Genomic DNA, 23,249 nt, shown 5'->3' with positions numbered 1-23,249 from the left:
GGAATAAAAGTGTGCTATTAATAGCAACTACATGAGCAATTGCAACTAGACTATCTAGCCTATCAACCATAGTCCACTACTAATTTGAGATACCATTGTGCGCATAGCAATATTCTATATCATTACAAGAGATGGATGAGTGTTACATTGCGATAAAAGAATCAGACACGATCATCATCAACAAGATATCAATGTTGACACAAACAACATTTGACATAATAGTATGTCTAATAGTCAACGTCTACCAAGGTTCTCCACTCAATCCATTTAATGAAAAGCTCGTGATATTGTTCGGAGACTTGCACAGTTTCCAGTGATCTACACAACCATGGCACCGATTTTTGCCAACAATGTCACATCACCTCATAAGCATATTGGACACATGCGCAACACCACACCCTCCACACTTAAATTTGACATGCTCGAGACCTACCATTCTTACAATTCCTACAAGTGATTAGGCACCTGTATCCAACCAAGGAAGAGATACAATAGTGCCTAGAGGAGTGTATCATTGATGAGAATGAGACTCTAGACTTTGTAGACCAATGAACAACAACCATATGCACACATAAGGAAGATGTTCATAAATACAACAAGTAGCTAATGTATAAATACTACACATCCGAAGAGATCCACACTGTCAATCTTTAAACAAATGCAATTGAAGAGCCAACATGGAAGAGTTGGTTACAAGATAAGAACTTCCATGAGATAGAAGAGATAGCAGTTGGAGCAACTGCAATGATAACAGAGAATATCAATCTTACTATAGGTGCAACAAATGGAGCCATATGTACAATCGACCGTATCGAAGAACAAACGACAACATGATCTCTCTAGAATCCAAGTACAATCCAATCAACCAACCAATGAGACTAACACTACAACGTAGCAAGCACCAACGCAAGGCACTAAATAGAAAGTGGTGCCACAAATCGATATTCTCACTAACACTTGCATGTGCAATCACTAGTCACAAATCTCAAGGAGCTACAATTGCCCAAAAAGCACTCCTACACATAAGGAACGCATTCATGTTCGGACTAGTGTATGTGATGCTCTCTCGTGTAACTGATAGAAAAAACTTACGTATAGTCGGACTCCCAGATCCATCTACCTTTGCACCAATACCATACACAATACAATGACTCACACACATAAACAATGCACCTTACCAGAATTCAATATACACCACTACAACACAACACAACCCAAAAACATCGCCTCCACCACTTGCCACATGCTTTTTATTACAAACAAACAACATTTGCAAATGCAAAGATGATTCCAGATCAGGTACACGCAACACAAATATTACTATCTAAAAAATCTACTTTAAAAAAATAATAAAAATACATCTAATGACATCAAACTTTGCATGCAAATGTTCAAGCTATACATCCAAAACCACAAGAATACGTAATAACAAATCAAGGATCATTGTGTGAACACACAATGACATAGGTATTTAACAACAAACCAAATGAGAATGGCAAACAATTCTGGCCGAAGACCATCAACATACATCAACGGCTTTACAAACTACACTCATCTCTAGAACTTGATGGACATATCCAAGTGTATACTCGACAACCACCTACCTAAAGAACAGAACAAATTGCAATTGGTATAAACATTCCTATCATATTTTTTTTTAAAAAAATCTTTCACGCAAATACATCTCATTGGCAGGACTTCTAAAACACATACTCGACAAATTCGAACTACAGTACGAAGATTCACACGATAATCCACTACGAATAGTTGTTGCCCAAGTCTTACTAGACACTAGGACAAATGACATCTCCACATGCACTTGAAATCTTGCATTATAGATTTAACATCTCACTTAAGGCCCTAACCGAAGTTAAAAGACAAGAAGTTGACACAACACTAAAAATATATATGGCAGCAAACAAATACTCATGACCCCGAAAGGCCTACCATGACTATCGAAAAAGTCACATACGTAACAAATATATTCACAACCTTATCCATGGCACCCAAAGTGATCTATTCAATGCTATCATATACCTCCTAGGCAAGCACTCAAAATATGCATTCTTTAAATCTCACAATATGTTTAACCTAACAAAAAGAGATAACTCTAACATGCCTTGTAGAATAGTAGAGTCCAGTAAACTAATAAGAAATTAAACTTTTAATGCCACCGGAACACCAACCTCAACCACTACAAATGCTGCCACTAGCTACATCATCCGGCACCAACTCCATACAACACCTATTAGCCAAACAAAAAGCAACAACACAAGGAGGCGAGAGCAAGCACTTCATTTATAACATCAAATGCGAACAAAATGAAAAGTTCTACATATGTCACACAATGAACATTATAAAAAGTCTCCAATAACACAAAAAAAAACCTGTTAAAAAAATAAAAATACATCCAAACCTACCAACCGTTCGAAGAAAATCTTGAGGTTAGCATCAAGGCAAAAGTTGACAGCATAGAAAAGGCCAAGAACTTAGAGCAATATACAATTCTGTAAAAAAATGCTACCGATAGGCTACAACTTGTACAAACACCCAGCGAGATGTAAAAATATCACGATTGGAAGAGAAAAAACTTGATTTAATAAAGCAATATATTGTAGATGATCTATTTCATGCCTCTCCACACTAAAGAAAAGGTATGATCACCCGGCTTTCTACCTTATCCATATCTTTCAATTTTTAATTTTGTTCCGAGTACATTCATCACTCCTCATTCTCCAATAGAATAGAATACCATACCATAATTTGACGTTCTTTTTAATAGACCATTTAACAAAAATAAATAAATTGTCAATATTCACGTCTCATTCCTTAACAACAAAAACGTTAGCATCCCCCACCGAAAAAATTCCAAAATCGACCACACGCTAGCACGTGCCAACCTAGTTGGCATTTAGTGATAACATGCTCAATTCTATCAAGTGTTGATGGTGTATCGTAAGCGTGTTAGTGGGTGGCCAATACAACACGAGGGATGATATGATCTTTTGGAGAGCTGCAGGTACCGGACGGCCTGGTTTCAGAGGTTTCATGTTCAAGCTAAGCATGCTAAGAGCCTAAGATTTGATCAGAGTTATGGCATCATCACTCATTTGTAGCACGTGAGAGGCATAGTTTTACGACTATGGATCGCTTAGTAACTTGATAGTCTTGATAAGATAGTGTTTAACAACAAGACTCACCACTCTGGTCATTCTCACAGAGTCCTCCTGCACTATTTTGACGTCTCCCTGTCCTACTTTGATGTGTAGGTTATCTCCACCATTTATTACCCCAACTGCAGGATAAACTTGTTGGACTCGTTGCATGCTGAATACCTTTGAATGATGCTTCTTGTCCTTTTATGTGTCAAGAAACGTCATTCCCACATAGTGCAAGGAGCTTGTTTAAAGCAGAAGAAACCATCTACTGTTCACCACAGAAGCAGCTCAGAGGACACTTATCAATCAACACTCCCACGTTCAGGGTGTACCACTGATTCTAAGATGAACCATTCGGGGTTTGCGAAGGAGGCAAACCTGTACCATCCAATCTATGATTTTACTCCCCTTATTCACTTTTGGTTACTACAGGTTTGCAGTGTTGAATTTTTGTTTAAATTAAAGTGGTAATTGAAAGAAGTCTTGTGTTTTGGAATGTAGGAATAATGTGACTGTGCGTGCCCAGCTTCAGCTTGCAATTTTTTAAGAGCGATTTCAAAGAGCACACAAGATGGATAATGCCAAAGTGTGATGATCACCTGCTGTATGCTCTGTCCGTTATAACAATATAAAAAGCAGACAAAAACGTTCCAATTCCTTGTACAACAAACTCAAAAGTCAGAATCTCGTTCGTATAGAGTGCTGCAACAAATTTATTATCTTCACATGTTTGGTTTTTCTTACAGAGCGGAAACTTGCGGCCTCGTTTCAAATACATGTTGGTTGTGTCCTATGCCCAACTTCAGTGGTATGTTTGGATGGGTTTAGAGAAAGGAATGAGAGATTAAAATACAAACTATGATAAGGCAGTAGTTGATCGGTTTGAGGCTCTTGAGTTTCAGCAATCTGTCCATGTCTCTCAACAGAAAAGAATGAATTGCTGCGCCACCAATGCCAAATTCATCAATCTTATGGCCCCAACAGAAGAGCAGGCACATATTGCTAAAATTGATATGCCTTCATTCATATTAGTATACACACCCATGTACAGCTTCAGGGATGCCCCAGTTGGATATGGAGGCAAAATCAATGAATTGCAGGATTTGGGGGAATGACACGGAGGAATGAAGAACTGTTTAATCTCTTACTAGAAAAGACGGTCCAGTACATAGTCCACCATGCCTTCTAGGGATGACCTCAAGTGTCCTTGAGGCAAGCATTCCAAACTCTGCTTGGCCTCGTCACCTTTCTGCTTGGCAAGTAGGCGTGCTTTTGTGAGACCACCTTGTTTCACTAATTTAATGGCAGCTTCTAGGGAGCCTTCATCAGTAAACTCTGAATCAATCAACCTCCGCAACTCTTCATTGTCTTCCAGTGCAAAAAGGACAGGGGCTGTCAAATTTCCCTTAGACAAGTCACTTCCTGCCGGCTTTCCAAGCTGCTCACTTGATTGAGTGAAGTCCAGTATGTCATCCACAATCTGAAAGGCAAGACCTAGATTCATCCCAAAATTGAACATGTTATCACAAACTTCTTGACTCGCACCACTGAATATGGCTGCAGATCGAGTACTTGCAGCAATAAGAGAAGCAGTTTTGAAGTAGCTCTTCTGCAAATAGTCTTGAAGAGTTGTGTCACAGTCGAACAGGCTTGAAGCTTGCTTGATCTCCCCACTTGCTAGGTCCTTGATTACCTGGTCGGACAGAAGTGAACTGTAAAGCTAAATATCATAACAAAAATCCTGCAAAATAATACCAACAGAGTTCCTTTACGTCCTTTCATGTTACCTGACTAATAAGCTTGATAACTTCAAGATTCTCTAAATTTGCCAAGTACCAGGACGATTGTGCGAACATGAAGTCACCAGCCAAGACAGCGACCCTTGTTCCAAATACTTGATGTACACTTTCCTTACCTGTTAGACAGTACACTATTTATACTCTCTCTCTCTCTCTCTCTCTCTCTCTCTCTCTCAGCTTAGAAACTCAGAGAACGAATCTAATTTCAATACAAAACCTCAGTCCTTTGTGTCTTTGCGACCAGGGTATAGGAGAGTGAAGAAGTGAGAGTGCTAAGGAGTAAAAGACCCCAAAGTGACTCAAGATGACTGCACTATCCTAGCAATGAATGGTGGCAGCGCCAAGGAAGGAGTGTTAGCAATCTTCCAAGCTGTAGGATGTTAAAGAAGAGACCAGATAAATCTGGACAGCAATGAAAGAAGCGAAACACTCATCCCGACTAGCAGGATATCAAAGATGACATGTAGCAGCAGAACACAAGTTCTGTGGGCTGAAATGCAAACTCCACATGAAGCAGTAAATGAACATGATAGAGCGTCAGCTGACTGTTGACTTGGCAGTGAAAACACAGGCTGCTGGAGCAAAATGCAGTCAGAACAGATGTCAAAGCAGCTGGCAGCACTCCCAAAGGCTGGGTGAACATATACATTCGTTGGGTGGGAGCTCTAGGTGGTTAGCAGAGATAGGAAAGGCTGGGTAGCAAGGTAGCACCTCAAATCAGCAGGGCAGCACCTCCAAAGGCTGGCAACAGCCTTTTGTTGAGCTAAAACATGCTTTACAGCTGATTAGCATTTTTAAACAGCCCCAAAACACGCTTAATTAATGAAAAACGCAATAATGGTGTGCAGTTTGAGAGAATTTCAGTGGTCTGCCAAAACCCTAATTTTTGGGACACCTTTCAACATCTATAAATAGATGGGCTGCCCACCATTCAACATCCTCCTTTTGTGCAGGTTTCTCACTCTACCGTGCAGATTTCAGCTATCAGTCACCTACCATTTGCTGTCTAGCCATCACCCACTGCAGCCCATCACTATCCAACCCTAGGCGGCCTATTTTCAGCCATAGCCTTGCTGTTTGGAGGTCTCCATCTGCTGCATCATCATAGCACCTAATCACCTACGTTTTCAACATCTGGTGCTAGGTGACAAGCTGCTGTCATCTCTCCCACCAGGCGACTGCTACAGTACTTGCGTTTTTGTTGTCCAACAAACCGTCTACATTAGCAAACACCTCTCTTGTTATCGCCTCAATTCCCTGATACTCTGGTGATCAGCGTTTGGTGTTTCCCGCACTTCGATACCTTGCCTCATGGTCACAACACTTGGAATCTGTCTCTAGTGGAAGTCACTCTTTGATACTACATTGCTTTGCCCTTGGGCATTCTGTACACTCTTACATTCATTTACAACATTCATTCACTTTAGAGTTTCTTTTCTCTGTGTTTGTCTCCGTTCTTGAGTTTTGAGTTTTTGAGTTTTGAGTTTTTGCGTTTTGCATTCAGGGTTTGAGCTTTGCTTGTCTCTGTCTAACTCTTTGTGTTCTAGTTTTAGTCATACATGCTGTGTTTCCTCAGTACAAACCCTAGCATATCTTCACACCTTCTCCAGAGTATAGGCGAATTGGGAAGTGAAAAAATTAAATGGAGAGTGATCAGAGTGTGAGAGAGAGTGATCAATGGATGCCCACAACATCCCCTTTCATAGGGGATTTTTGGGCATTTGCCCTACTATTCAAAAATCAAGCCCTAAATAGATAACTCTTTTGCAGGGCTGTTTTTAAGGAAATAATATTGCGCATTAATGCATGAAAATTTAGTAAAGGTGCATGCATTAATTTTGGTCGCTCAACATCTCCTTTTAGTTCTAAGGCACAACAAGAGTCCAAGTGGGAAAAGAGTCATATGCCATACTCTTTAAGACCATAAATAGGTAGTAGAATTCACCTTTAAGAATAGTTATTTGACAAGGATATTGGTAACAAAGATCATTGGTAACTAAGATGGGAGCGAAACGCAATCCACCACCATCAAATATAGGAAGAGTGAACAAAAAGCATGTATCATAGCTGGAAGAATCACAAGAGGAGGATAACAATAGCAAAGTGTTGGGAATAAAAGCCCTCGTGCCTTTAAATGTGCTCGGGTGTGAACACACCCTTAGCACTTGTACTTACACATATATATATATATCTATCTAAAAACCTAAAGGTACACTCGTCATTGTGCCTACAAACATGCTCACTCTTTGCTATTGCTCTCTCTCACACTCTTTGTCTCTCCGCAACTAAGGAACACCCACTGTCTCGATCTTTGTGCCCCTCCCGGTCTCTACAAACTGGTATCAGAGCACAGAGTGCTCACTTTTCGAGGTCAAAGGCAGCTTGCGTACAGCTGCTGAGTGTATGAATTGACAGACAAGAGACGAGTAGCAATCGGGCAAAACCAAGCAACAATTCCAAGACTGCACACAAGTCAAAACGTCAAGTGACAGCTGCTGCAAGTCGCAGGGGTCAAGAAGGAACTGTACGCGACCAGGACCGGGCAGCGGGCAGCAGAATGGACAGGCTGCGACGTGCTCGACAGGCTTCAGTGGGCAACCAGCTGTACATGACGACTGCAGTGCTGACGACAAACGTGATTGCAGGCGACTGGCGGGAGCTGTAGGCGTGGCAGCGTGGCGTTGACCACAAACAAGGCACAGACCAGCGAGACTCACAGGCTCACGAACGGCAACCAATGGGTGACTTCAGCGGAGCACACAACGGGATAGGGTGTCCGGCTGCATGGACGACCGGGCAGCAAGTCAACGGCCCATTTTTCATGTTTTCTTTTTCATCATCTTATTTTCCCCTACCGGGTATTCACACCTACAAGCACAGAGTGCAAATCTGTGTCTTGAAATTTGGGGCTTTTCCCAAATTTGGTTCTTGACACACATTGCAGTGATCTCTAGACCAAAAATTGCAGACATTGAATGCACAGACCTCAAAATTTTTTGGGGACTCTCACATGCAAGTGAGATTTTTTCTTGGATGAGTCAATTTCACTGAAATCTATGCAATCTTGACCCGAAAATTTGGGGCTTTTCCCAAATTTGGAGATTGTAAAGCAGGACAAGACAATTTGTCTTAAAGATTGCAGGAATTTATGACATTTTGTCCCCGACATTTGGGGCTTTTATGTACATGCACAAATTGGGCTGAAATTTACCCAATTTCTTGACGTTGATGCACATTGGACCCCATGCAATTTGGGGCTTTTGCAGTTTGGGCAAAAGCTGTGCAGCATTTGATCATTTTATGTACATGCAGGTTGAATTCCACGCAATTTGGGCATCAACACTTGGTAAAATTTGGGGGTTTTGCTGAAATTGCTCTATTTTGGCAAAATTGACCTGTTCTATGCATGACAGAGAAAATGCAGATGTGCGGTTGATGCTTTGAGCACAAAAATTTTGGGGCTTTTGACCGTTCGTGTCAAATTTTATGCCCGTGGGTACATGTACAACAGAAATTGCAACTAAAATTTGGGATTTCTCATGTAATGTGATGCATATGCCCTTGGAACAGCTATAATCAATTGTGGAATGCTGTAGCACATGGTTTGGTGCTTCTGAAAATTTAATTACAGATCTGAAATCTGTGCTTCTAAGTGGTCATTTATTGCTGGTTGGTACTTGTTTACACCTTGGTCACTTGGGTGACAGTTTTGGGCCTGCATTTGCTGTTTTATTTGTCACATTTGGGCTGAGAATCATGGCTGGTAGCAATGACAGCAATAATCTAATGCACATAAAGAAGCTTGAAGGAGCACATAACTTTGCAATTTGGCAAAAACAATACTACAATATCCTATTGCAAAAGAAGCAGGCAAAGCCGATTAAAACCAAAGGGGCAAAGCCCGCGGACATGGAACAGGAAGATTGGGATGAGTTAAATGAGCTTGCACGCTCAACCATTGAGCTATCGATTTCTGATGCCTTGTTGTTTAACATTGAAGGTTTGGATTCTGCATATGCTATATGGACTCGACTGGAAGAACTCTATGCACAGAAAAGTGCTGCAAGCAAAGTGTATTGATTGAAAAAGCTTATGGATTTGCGTATGAAAGAGAATACATCAATGTCTACTCACCTGAGTGAGTTTAACTCTATTTTTCATCCAGCTGGTTGCCTTGAAGTTCTTGTTTAATGAAGAATTTAAGACTACCTTCTTGCTTTGCACTCTTCCAAAGAGTTAAGATACATTCAGCACTGCTATGAGCAATTCGAATGCGATTCTTTTGTATACTGATGTAGAGAGTGCTCTCCTCATGGAAGAAATGAATCGGCAAAACAATGCATCCAGTAAGTCTTCTAGTGCTTTGCATACTAGGGGCAAATCACAGCAGAAAGACAAATCTGATAGCAAGGGACACAGTAAATCACATGGCAAAGCTATTGAATGCCATCATTGTGGAAAGAAGAGTCACTTTAAACGTGACCGCTACAAGTGGAAGAAAGAGAAAGGAAAGAGTAAGAAAACAGATGATAGCAAGGAAGAGAAAAAGGACATTCAGCCTAAGAAGAGCAGTGTAAAAATTGAAGAGGTGAATGTAGTCACTCATGACAGTGATAGTGGGAGTGATGTACTCTTTGTCTCTTCACACTTTGGTACACATGCTTTACTTGCAGATACAGATGGTGACATGCATACCTGGATTCTCGATTCGGGTGCTTCCTTTCATGTCACCCCTCATCGTGAGTGGTTCTCTGCCTATACAGGGGGTCCACATGGTGTTGTCCATCTTGGGGACAACTATGCATATGAGATTGCAAGTATTGGCAGTGTGTAGTTACAGTTTCAGCATGGCTCTGTCTTTACACTTCAGTATGAACGGCATGTACCTCAGCTCAAGAAGAGCTTGATTAGCACAAGGCAGCTAGATGATGATGATGGTTTTCATACCACCTTTGGTGATGGAAAATGGAAGATCTGTAAGGGATCTAGAGTGCTTGCCAGAGGTTGTAAAAGTAATACTCTGTATCCTCTCCATGTATCTAGTGTGAGTGATCATGTTGTTGCCGTGACCAAGCAACCAAGCGTTTCTTTGTGACATGGCTGGTTGGGACGTATAAGTCAAACAGGAATGAAAGTCCTTTCTCGGTTGGATCACTTGCCTTGTCTTCGTTATGCTGATTTTGAGCATTGTGATCATTGTATTTATGGTAAACATGCACAGACGTCTCATAAAAAGTCTCTTTCTTTGAAAAATCCTCTTCTAGATTTAGCACATTCGGATGTATGTCAGATGCCAGGATTATCTTTAGGGGGAAAGAAGTATTTTGTCACTTTTGTCGATGATGCTACACGAAAGGTATGGGTTTACCCTATTCGTAGCAAAGATGAAGCGCTTGACAAGTTCAAAAATTTCTTGGCATTGGTTGAAAATCAAGCTGATAAGACACTCAAGTATCTTCGCTCTGATAATGATGGGGAATATGTGTCCAAGGCCTTTCAAGCATTTTGTGACAGCAAAGGGATAAAAGGGAGCTCACTGCCCCTCATAATCCACCCCAAAATGGAGTTGCAGAGCGTATGAATCAAACCATACAGGATAAGGCCGGTACGATGCTGTCTCATGCTGCAGTACCCCATGGGTTTTGGGCAGAGGCTGTTATGACAGCCATACACTTGATAAATCGATCACCAAACAGGTCTTTTGGGGGGGGGGGAGTTTCCCAAGAAGCGTGGTCGGGCAAGCCACCTTCGTATGCTCATCTAAAAGTGTTTGGTTGCGAGGCTTTTGTGCTCATTCGTAAAGAAAAATGCAGCAAACTTGAGCTCAAGTCCTGTAAATGCATTTTCCTAGGATATGGTGACGAGGGTGAAATGGGATATAGATTGTGGGATCCCGAGAAAAGGAAAGTAGTACGCAGCAATGATGTTATCTTCAAGGAAGATCGCATGCATAAACAGCCTGAAAAGACTGAGGAGGTCTGTAGGGTTGTATTCTGGGAAGAAATACCTTTTGAACAGCAAAATGTGCCCGTTGTACATCAGCAAATACCTGTTGTAAATTAACCTGTAAAAGCAGAAAATAATGTTGAAAATGATCAGCCAGCTATCACCCATGATAATGACCCACTACATGTGTAGGAATAGCCAGGACAGCAAGCTGTTAATGCTGATTTGCAGGCTGAAATACCAAGACAGCAAGCTGAAAATGCTCAACAGCCAGCAAACAATGATCATTGGATTAGGTGATCGTCTAGGGCTACTAGACAACCTGACAGATTTATTCCTGGTGCAAACAATGTGGCTGATTATGTCATGTTGACAGACTATGGTGAACCATCTTATTTCAAGAGTGCAATGGACAAACAGAACAGCAAGAAATGATATGAAGCCATGTTGTCAGAAATGGAATCTCTTGAGAAAAATGGCACTTGGGACTTGGTGCAGTTGCCTAAAGGGTAGAAAACACTTCCATGCAAATGGATTTACAAGATGAAGGTCACTTCCGGTTTCCACCAAAGTACAAAACAAGAGTGGTTGCAAAGGGGTACAAGCAAGAGCATGGAATTGACTTTGATGAGATTTTCTCTCCTGTAGTCAAGATGAATACATTGAGAACCATTTTGGGCTTGGTTGCAGCTGAAGATATGGATGTAAAGACTGCATTCTTACATAGTGATCTGCATGAAGACATATATATGCAGCAGTCTGAAAGGGGGTTTGTTGAAAAAGGGAAAGAGAAGATAGTATGTAACCTCAAAAGGAGTTTGTATGGGCTGAAATAAGCACAAAGAGAATGGTATCATAAGTTTGATACATTCATGTAGTCTCAAGGCTTTCATAGAAGTCAAGTGGATCACTGCTTGTACACCAAGACGGCAACAGATGGAAGCCTGATTATCTTGGTTTTGTATGTTGATGACATGTTGATTGCTGGCAGGGATACTCATGCCTTGAACTCACTGAAGCAAAGTCTTTATGGAAGCTTTGACATGAAGGATCTTGGTGATGCAAACCACATTCTTGGCATGCGAATACTCAGAGATAGATCAAAAGGCCTACTCTATCTATCTCAGCAGGAGTATATCTCCAAGGTTTTGCAACGTTTCAATATGGAGGGGGGGAAAACAATTGGGGTTCCATTGCCTCCATATGTGAAACTCAGTGCAGAGGGCAGCCCTACATCTGATGATGAGAAGGCTGAAATGGCCAAGATACCATATGCTTCAGGTGTTGGCAGTTTGATGTATGCTATGGTTGCTACATGTCTTCACATTGCCTTTGCAGTGGGAGTAGTTAGCAGATACATGGCAACCCCTGGCAAGAAGCATTGGGATGCAGTGAAAAGTATTATGAGATACCTCAAAGGCACAAAAGAGTTGTGCATCTGCTTTGGAAAGCAGAAGGCATCTGTTGTTGGCTTTACAGATGCAGACTATGCTGGTCATGCGGATTGCAAGAAGTCCACTTCTAGGTATATATTTACTTTCACAGGAGCAGTCTCTTGGATCTCTAGGCTACAAAAGTGTGTTGCATTGTCTACTACAAAGGCAGAGTATGTGGCTGCCACTGAGGCATGCAAGGAGACTTTATGGCTTTCACGTATGGTGGGAGAGCTTGGCATCACAGAGTTACATGTTCTCCATTGTGATAGTCAGAGTGCTATCATGCTAGCACGGAATCCTGTCTTTCATGCAAAGACAAAGCACATACAGGTCAAGTACCGCTTCATTAGAGATATACTTGACAACAAGAGCATTGAGCTTGTCAAAGTACATACAGATGATAATCCTGCCGACCTTCTCACGAAGGGTCTTCCAGCAGAGCAGTTTGCTCATTGCCGACAGATGATGGGAGTTGGATAGATATATGTATTTCAGCTTTGTACATACCTAGACTTAGCTGATTCTTTTCTCCTCTTAAGGCACATTGCCTTTAGGTGGGAGGTTGTTGGGAATAAAGGCCCTTGCGCCTTTAAATGTGCTCGGGTGTGAACACACCCTTAGCACTTGTACTTACAGATATATATATCTATCTAAAAACCTAAAGGTATACTCGTCATTGTACCTACAAACGGGCTCACTCTCTGTTATTGCTCTCTCTCACACTCTCTGTCTCTCCGCAACTAAGGAACACCCACTGTCTCGATCTTCATGCCCCTCCCGGTCTCTACACAAAGGTAATAGATGAACATGTCGAAACTTGACCTCAAGAGAAAAGCCACTAGCTCCATCTCCATGCTAGTAATAATACAAAGGCGTGCCTAATCCTAGGTCTAAAAAGAGACGACACTATCCCCATCTTCATGCTTAACAACATGCAAAGATGTAACCCCCATGGCAAAGCTGAAAATCCAAGGTTCCCTGATTAGATCATGAATGTTGATGCCACAAAGGATAAAGGAAGTAAGGCCCAGGCCAAGACTCTTCATGGTGCAGAAATGTTTGCTGAAGAATCGTCACAATTGGCCATGACCCCCTCTATATCCCCATCAAAAGGACAACCTTTGAAAATCAGAAAAAGAAATACCCACCAAGAGAGTGAAACAAGGTATTCGGGACTCGCATAACTATGGTATATAGAGTAGGTAAGTACTAAAGATGGCCTTTCAATGCTGAGTAGAAGAAGGGGGGTATCACAATTCACAAATGATCTCCTCAATGCTCATGGAATGTATCCATGGAATCATATGAGGGAGTAGGGATATGCAATTGTGTGAAGCCAAGGGTCGCGTGGCTCTCTAGGGTGATGCTGTACTGCGTTCTCTCCTCTTCCATGAATGAAAGCCAGTGGGCACGGTCTTGTTGCGATATTTTTCGTTCCTGTCATGAATCCCAGTTCCATTAGTTCTTCCAAATTGACAATACAAAAACATCATAGACTGAAAAGGAAAGACTTTATGTGTTTATTGAATGGAAGCCTCAAGCCACTATCGTACGGGGGAGCAACTCAAAGATGAGTGTCCAATAGCCTCCATCTCTCAATGGAGCGGACTCACAGCATGGCATCATAGAAGCCATTGGACCCAAAAATGAGTAGTGGCAAATTGTGTCATTCTCAAGAAGGGCTAATTGTCAATGCCTCAATTTTCTCAAACGTACTTAGCTCTCATTGTAGGTGTCCTATTTCCTTGCACGTAAAACTCTGATAGCTTATGCAAAACAAATTCTTGCCCAAAACAACAAACTGGAACAAAAAGTGCCTTCAAGGATGTTGAGAAACCAAACCAAGTCATTTAATACATTTCTTCTCCTTCATTACTATTTTGGTTTTCCATTCACAGCCCCAAAAAGGCTTTATTTGGATCATTAGTTAGTGTCTGGGTGCCACATTCATTCACTTGGTCATTCATTCCTTCTGACACTCTCTCACTCTCTTCCACATTCTTCTCTCCTTTCCATCGTCTCCATTGTCGTTCACACCTTGCAAGGACATTATGGTTCATAGTCTACTTCCATCTTTATAATGCATTAGTTTTACCACCTAGCGTCAACATCATGGGTTGAGTTTGCACCTTCCTCCACCTGGTATCAGCTTTCCTAGCGACTACCTCATTGATTGCATTTTGCTATTCACACCCTTCTTGGCATCAGCGACAGCTCTAGCAAGCACTTGATAGTCTCTACAAGTTGCGTTTTATAGCATCTAACCCTTCTGAGGCTGTGTTAACACCAAGCCTATAGATCCTAGAGGCGATAGCCCATCTCACTTGCATCACATATCCAAGAATGATGCATGTGATGGACTTTGGATCCGCACGCTGTGTCAACACCAAGCCTACGGATCCCAAAGGTGGACACAGCCTGCGAATCCCAAAGGTGATAGCCCATCTCACTTGCATCACATATCCAAGAAAGATGCATGTGATGGACTTTGGATCCAACTTGTTACGTGTGTCTTTCAGAATATCACAGAATGCCTCACATCCAAAGATCAATAAGTGTGCATAAGAGAGAGGTTTACCAAACCATACCTTCCCTGCAACTCTACCACTCAAGAATGGGATAAATATCCTAAGATCAATAAGTGTGCATAAGAGGGAGGTTTACTAAACCATACCTTCCCTGCAACTCTGTAACTCAAGAATGGGATAAATGCCCTAAGCCTTTAGTCGAACTAGTTTTTCCTTGATTGTAAAGCAACAACATAATGGAAAGAATTCACATTCTTTATCTCTTTTGCTCAAAACTCAAACAAGACCACAGAGAATGTTGGAAATAAAGGCTCACCGTGTCTTTTACCGTATTCGGGTATGAATGCACCCTTTCATTTTTTGTAGTTTATATATATTCAAAACCTAAAATGTGGTACACAAGTCTTTGTACCAAACATCAAGTGTCGTGCTCACTCTCTCACTCGACTACCCTCAACTCTCTACACCTTCACTCTCAACTCACAAATAGCCTTCCCAACAAACTGGTATCAGAGCACACAGACTGTGCACGCTACCCAAAGCCAATGACGGTTGTTAGGCTGCGTGACAAGCGAGTAAGAGGTTCAGGCACCGGTCATCAGTGTTAGGCAGGTGCAAGAGAGACAATAGATAGGTTGGCGTGACCAGCCTCAATACGATTTGTACACGACTTGTGCAAACGTGACCAGGCTCGCGTGCAGGCACAACCAGGTGAAGACAGGCGACATGATGAGCTGCGACTAGATGAAACGGGTTGCAAGCACAGGGTGGACGGGATGAGTTGCGACTAGAAGGGACGGGTTGCAGGCACATGGCAGATAGGACGGGCGTGAAATTCATGACCAACAAGTCGCGAATCAAATCCGCTCCAGAGTCGATGTTTTTTTTTTCTGAAATTTCCTTTTTTTTCAGTTTCCTCTCCCTTCTCTACCATATGTTCGCATGTACAAGCACAGAATACAAATCTGAGCATATATACTCCTGAAAAATTGGGGCTTTTTCCGGATTTGGGGACTTTAATAACAGCCCGAAAGAATGGAGAAGGTCCGAACAGGTGTATTCCGAGAGGATGTACCAATAGGACAATAAAGAATGCCCGTTAGACAACAACAAATACTTGCTGAAAATGTCCTTAAACAAGGATGATGCTGTAAATGATCAGCAGGATCTTGCCCATAATGTCCCACAAATTCAGCAAGAACATGTGCACCTGGAACAACCTGAACCAATTATACAACAAGCTATTAATGCAGATTTGCACGCTGAACAACTAGCAAATATTGACCACTGGGTCTGTAGGTCAAACAGAGTGCAAAAATAGTCAAATAGATTTGTTCCCGAAGTAAACTATGTGGCTGATTATGTCATGTTAACAAATTGTGGTGAACCGACATGCTTCTAAGAAGCAATGGACAAACACGATAGTAAGAAATGGCAAAAAACAATGCTATTAGAGATGAAATCTCTCATGAAGAATGGCACTTGGGATTTGATACATTTGCCAAAATGACAAAAAGTGCTGCTACCTCGCAAATGGGTTTACAAAATGAAAGTCACCTCTGGTTCTTTGCGCAAGTACAAGGCACGCTTGGTTGCCAAAGGGTACAAGCAAGAACATGGAATTAATTTTGATGAAATCTTTTCTCCTGTAGTCAAAATGACTCCTTTGCGAACCATCTTGGGCTTGGTTGCATCTGAGGACATGGAACTCATACAAATGGATGTAAAAACCGCCTTCTTACATGGTGATCTGCATGAGGAAATCTATATGCAACAGCCTAATGGTTTTGTTGCAAAGGGAAAAGAACACATGGTATGTAAACTCAACAAAAGTCTGTATGGACTGAAGCAGGCACCACGAGAATAGTATCACAAATTTGATACATTTATGCAATCTCAAGGATTTCATCGTTCTCAAGTTGATCACTGCTTATACACCAAGAAGGAGATAGCAACCTTATTCTCTTGGTTTTATATTTGGGTGACATGCTAATTGTAGGCAAGGATGTTCATGCCTTGGACTCCTTGAAATAGAGTCTACACAATAGCTTTGATATGAAAGATCTTGGTGAGGCATATCACATTCTTGACATGCGTATACTCAGAGACAACTCAAAGGGTCTTCTTTATCTATCACAGCAGGAGTATATTACCAAAGTTCTACAACGTTTCAATATCTGTGTTTTCTCTAAGTTCATTCTCCTCTTAGTGTTTGCCGCACTCTGTGTTTCTCACTGCAAACCCTGTTGTCTCTCTGATATGGTATGAGTGCATACTGTTCCGTCACACTATTTTGACAAAAGTTGCACAATGGTCAACAATGGCAAACAGAATGTAGTGACTTGAGCCTGGCACAATAGATGCACCAAGTGGTCAATACTCCAACTTGAGGGGAGGAAGGCATAACACAGGGTATTGGAAATCTCAATAGGAGGGTTGGATGGAATGGAGGATAATTCTATCTCCTAATGGCATAGTATACTAGAGTGTAGAAATCTAAGTTGCCGTGGTCTTGCCACTCCTTGCAAGGCCTTGTGCTCTTCACAATTAGTGAAGATCTTTAGTTTGAAAGCACATATGATCTGATACCACGTTACAAAAATTATAGGGTTGCAATGGAGACAACAAATTGTATGGCAAACACTAGTAGTGAATGATATTTGTCAATCATGTTTGTACACTTCATGTTTTCTCTGTAAACCTTGGTGTATCCTCACATGGTATCAAAGCCAATGCTCTTGTAAGAGTACCCTAAGCTACCTTGAGAGCTAGATTTTGCACAAGCAACGCGAACTAACTCACGATGTTTCACTCATCTTCAGGATGAAGCCTCATTCCCACCTTGCTTCTCCTTCTCTAGAGGCTTTGAGGCAGAGCATTATTCCCTCAACATGTAGATGTACATAAAAATAGCAATAGCTATGACATTGCATGAGCAACTACCTCAATCATACTCCCCAACTTGAACCTAAACAACAAGCTGGATTCCTACGACATGAAGCTTTTCCCAAGTATGTTTTCCCAAATGCTTTTCCTCTAGAACAGATTACGGCTGCAAACTCCCAAACTGAGTCTACAGATTGCCCTTTGTGTAGAACATTTAAAACAGTTAAGACATCGGCATAATCCAACCAAAAGCCTAGATGTTTTGTCAAGAACTAAATGCACTTTAAGTTTGAAAATTATTATGGACTTGCCACAATTTTTCTCAAAATGGGTATATCATGAAGAACTGAATATTGAAGCTTAATAGTTGTAAAATGCCTGGATTTGTCACCGACCAAATGACCTATGTGCACAAAGGAAGTTTGCCCCTTCAAAGCTTCACAGGGTCTACCAGCTACCATTTCTCACATGGCACAAATCCATGACTTAGCTGGAGATTTTAAATATGAGCAATTCTTACTAATTGCTCATATCTCACATGTATTTTGTCTCTGCTTTTGTGTTTATGTGTTTATGTGCAACTTTCTGAACCCTAAAACCACTTTGAAGAAAGCATTCAAGCTGAGGGATTATATGTCTTAAGTAATATTACATACTAATGAGAGCTGAATTTCACATTGAAAAGCTCAGAACATAAAAGTCAACAATTTACCTCTGCGCACATCACTGTCATCAAGTACATCATCATGTATTAAGCTAGCTGTGTGAATCATCTCTATGACCTCTGCCAAGCGACGATGTTGTGGAGTCAGACCCCTGAAGTCAAAACAGAGGCATTGAGATAAATCAAGTTCAATAAAATACAGATATCGCAGTGGCAAAAATGCAAGAGTGCATACATACTCAAGGCCTGCGAGCTGTGCAGTAGCCTTGGAAGCTAAGAGGACTAATGCTGGCCTCATCCTTTTTCCTCCTGCACTGAAGATCTGCTCTGCAGCTGCCATCAGCATTGGGTTTTCTGAACCAACAACCTGCACAGAAAATGGAACCAATCATCCAAGTCCTGTACATACACAAGGCAGACAATCTGATAATATTGGCCTTGCAAGGTGATGAATACAGACCATATGTAGATTTCTGTTCAAAATCTGTAAATCTTCAGCCACAGGTTCCAAGAGAGAAGAAATAGATATCCGCTCTTGAGCATTTGATTTCTTTAAAGATGAACTTGTAGAAACAGGTTCTGAAATAAGTACACATCTCCTTTGGTTATCTGACAGAAAACCACAATCAGGGAACAGCTGATCAGAATGATTAACAAACCCAAAATTATTTCTGCCAGCTTTCAATATATCACAAAATCCAACTCTGAAATGACCATAACTTGTAGAATAATGGCAGATGACAAACCAAACTACTCTGGCAGTTTTCAATGTACAGCTTGAACAATTCATATCTTGAGACTAACAGCAGAGTTTACAGCAGCTCATACAATATGAACATTAGAGAACAAAATGAGCTATTCAATGTTAGGAGATATGATATGTGCACTTGCAAAAAAAAGTACTGAATTGCAGTTTATGATCTCAGATGATAGATCTCAGATCTCAGATGATAGATCTCTTCTCCGCTTCACAGTCCTTTTGACCTGCATGTGAAACTTAATCTGTTTTTTCACTAAACTTCTCAAAGACCAGATCCAAATCCAAAGTCAACTGATCTGCCATGCATTACCAGCTGAGAGACTTGATAGCACTCATCATGCAATTGCTATTAGCACAACCTATACATTGCCCTTTTCCCTACCTAAAATAAGACAAACACATAACAAGCACCGACCTAAAATAAGACATGCACATAACAATGCCCATGGAAGGGAAGTGTTCCCTCCTAATATTAGCTGAACGAGTAAGGCGAAAGCTACACAAGCCTTGTTCCTGTGTACAGATAGAACAGCTCACAAGCTGAATGGGCAGTGGAGCTTGGTCGGATTGGGAGCAAAGCCTCCTCTCAAGTGACCCTACCAGAAAGGACCAATTGTTTGTGTGGCCAAGAAACCAGACTTACAGAAACACACGATGCAAACATAAATGCTCAAGAGTGATGCACCCAGCAAGACTTGAACTCATAGCCTCATATAAAGACATTGCCTTTGGCACATCCCTTACACCACCTTTAATGAAGCCACTTAGTAGAAGTAACAGCTAGTGAGAACGGTGATTTTTTTCATGGATTCCATCTAATTCTCAATCTGAGGATGAAAGCTGTCAAAACAGACAATCTGATATCTGGACAGTAAAATACTGCCAGTGGTCTTGCAATGTCACACAATGGTTGAAGCTATTAACTTCTTATTTCATTTTTGGAAAGGAGAATGCCCACTAAACTTCTTGAAAATAAAACCTTTCCAACTGCGGGTGCATCCTGAAGAGAGTCTTCAGCACAGCACCACTCAATACAGAATTCTCTGTGACACAACAATAGTCCATGGAGCCTTAGAGGTAAATGAAAAACCAAACCCATGACGCTCATGAAGTTGAATAGAGGAATCACTTTGGACTTCATCCACCAGACATATTGACTCAAAAAGTGGCATGAGAAAGCTTAGATCCCAGGGTTGGATGTCCTGATTTTATAAACCTGGTGTTGGAGTTGGTCATCTCCATCTAGGTTCCAGGATTACATAGATGGAAACTAACTCATACACAACTGCTGTAGCACTGCTCAGATCAGGGTTGCATCACTCTACTTTGCCGGGTTTCCTATAGGGTGTTTTACCCTTGCCTATGTGACAATGACAAGTAGCAGCCCAACAGAGTGGATAATTATGTCAGCAGATTGATTCAGCAAGGTAAGTGCCAGCCATGTAGATCACTGTTTCTCCACATTTCTGTGTCTCGCTTTGGTCTCATTCCTTGCTTTCTCTCCACTCCCACATTTAACTCCAACAGCCTGTGTTGAACATACCACAAAAGTAACACCCCTCGGCATGCCAGGCCTCAACTTACGAGATGGCCTAAGCCTTTGTCCATAGGTGTGCTGACTCTTAAACACACGGTCCATTACAAGGCTCCTCAGCTAACCATAAATGGGGAGCCAATGTTGGTCAAAGTGATAATTTGATGCAGCTGACCATGAGATGCTATATATATTCGTGTAGCCTTGAACTTCTGATATATATTTCTTTTCTTTTTGAAAAAGGATGTATGGCTAATTATATTACTTAGAAGAAATTTGCAAAGAAGTACAGATGCTCAACAGTCTAACTGGAACTATCTGTAAATCAGAAATCAATCTTATATGCAAGCCTCTCAAGGTAGCCTGGGGGCAGGGGGATGGGGGATAGAGGCCACGGAGGGGGGTGTATTGCCACCGAGAGCAGTCCACCTGTAATGTGACAAAGAGGCCGTGTTCGATACATATTCCTACCGGTGCATCAACTGCGACGTGAAAATACAGTGGGAATACTCAAGGAAGCTTAAATTATGCTGTGACTAGTGGGTCCTCTATGCTTGTTGACAGGAGCTCTGAAGAGTTTCGTTACTGTGGTAATGGCATCAGGTGTGATGCAGTGGTGCTAGCGGTGAAGAATGCCCTGCCAATCGAATGCTGTCTTGTAAGAGAATTGACTCGGTACAAGGCGGGGCGAGTGACGCAATGTAAACAATGGGGATGATAGGACAAAAAACGTAAAGAGAAGAGTCTGTGCATCTTCATAGTTCTGCAGAAGGAGGCAGAGAGTGGGAGGATTACCTGGAGTGAATGAGATATGGGGTAAGACAGTACTTCCGCGGAGACGCCCGAGGACAGCGAGGTCGCCTGACGAGGAGAAGAGCTGAATCCCGTGCTGCTGCTGCTGCCTGGAATTGAGAAAGCAACCCAGGAAAGGGGGCACAAATACGAGATGCATTCTCTCGTCAAGCGCACTTGCCCTCTCTCCTCTCTCTCTCCCTCCGTCCCTCTCTCCCCTTCTTCTTCTTCTCTTCTTCTCTTCTTCTCACGCTCTCTCAAACACACCCACACACACTCTCTTTGCTCACGCTCTCGCGCTCTCTCTCTCTCTCTCTCTCTCTCTCTCTTCCCTTTCTCCTCTTCTGCTCTCTCTCCCTCTCTCTCTTTCTCTCGATGACAAGCCTAAATCAAGGCCATACAAAAGATTTGGGGTATCATCCCATCCCACCTCTCCCCTGCCCTCCCCTCCCCTCGAACTGACTCCGCTAGAAAATGTGAGATGCACTTTCGTGAACCACAATTATCATCAACCCCAATAGACCACCGGTCATCCCATCATTCGCTAACAATACTATTTAGAGGCTAGAACAATGACACACACACACACACACACACCTACATGGAATCCATCATAAATACGTCGAGCCTTTTCCCTTTTGCCACCTTTGGCTACCTTCTCCTTGCCATCATCCTTTGAACTTTCCTAGGGTACATAGCCCAAACCGTCACACAGTGGCCCGCAATAAGCTGATCCTCCTAGCCCCAAACAAGTTCCTTCATTTTCATTGAAGTTTTTGAACTAGTCATTCGTCGAAATGGAGATTAACACGAGATTATTGATGCACCCAAAAAACATTTTTTTTGTCCATATGCAACTTTCTTTTTGAATGGGAATGTTGCATTTTCCTCGGCATAGCTAACAAAAAATTTTGTTGATCCTTCTCATCATTTGCGATGATAGCCCACATTAAAAATGAGAGCCTAAAGTTATAGTTACAAAGTCCCAATGTGTCAATTTTTATGACACTCTTCTAGCCCGTATACTGTAATGTAATATTGACTATCTTCCCTCAACTTCAATGAATCCATCCATTAAAGTTTAAGGACTATTTTCAAGCTCAAGGAGTTGCCACAAAAATCAATACTAGAATTGAATGTAAAGGAAAATATGGTGGAATCATTCGTATGAAACTTTCCTTTGTTCATTTGATAATGCTAAAGCTTTTCCCAAGCAATCATAAATCTCTCATGGAGTCAATCAAGTTTTGCTATGAAGTGCATGATAAAGAGTTTACATATGAAAACATGTCAACTTCTTGTTACTTAAAAATCAATTATGTTGACCCTATCGATACATACTATAATTGGTATCGTAATGAAACTCTCTCTCTCTCTCTCTCTCTCTCTCTCTCTCTCTCTCTCTCTCTCTCTCTCTCTCTCTCTCTCTCTCTCTCTCTCTCTCTCTCTCTCTCTCTCTCTCTCTCTCTCTCTCATATTTTAAAGTTTGCATTCCTCTCTACTTTATGAGGTGGAGATTGTCCATACATGTGATCTAAGAACTCCTCATAAAATGATATCAAGGAGAAAAATAAGAAGTTGAATTTTAGCTTGAGGTTTGCATTAGGCCACAACATAAAGTTTCAAAAACAAATAGCAACTTACAAGTATGTAAAAAGGGAAAATAGCAATTTCTTCCCAAGCATGAGTATATTATGCATCATCATGCTTGTATCTTAGTAATGTAGAACCTCCATAATAAGCCTT

At 41.5% G+C, this 23,249-nt stretch overlaps 1 protein-coding gene across 1 annotated transcript; it reads right to left on the bottom strand.

Moving 5' to 3' along the window:
- Positions 1-3,847: 3,847 nt before the first annotated feature.
- Positions 3,848-21,933, bottom strand: LOC148013382 (putative solanesyl-diphosphate synthase 3, chloroplastic). Its single transcript, XM_087668621.1, has 6 exons — positions 21,507-21,933; positions 18,878-19,026; positions 18,657-18,784; positions 18,466-18,569; positions 4,946-5,073; positions 3,848-4,851 (listed from the first exon to the last, which is right to left on the bottom strand). The coding sequence occupies exons 1-6, from the start codon at positions 21,661-21,663 to the stop codon at positions 4,306-4,308; spliced, it is 1,212 nt and encodes a 403-aa protein (XP_087524747.1). The 5' UTR covers positions 21,664-21,933; the 3' UTR covers positions 3,848-4,305.
- Positions 21,934-23,249: the final 1,316 nt, after the last annotated feature.

The sequence above is a fragment of the Lygodium microphyllum genome, chromosome 26, assembly GCF_053477565.2.
Source record: "Lygodium microphyllum isolate KBCC chromosome 26, Lygodium_microphyllum_v1.1.10, whole genome shotgun sequence".
NCBI classification, from domain to species: Eukaryota; Viridiplantae; Streptophyta; class Polypodiopsida; order Schizaeales; family Lygodiaceae; genus Lygodium; species Lygodium microphyllum.
This window is presented reverse-complemented; position numbering and strand designations above follow the sequence as displayed.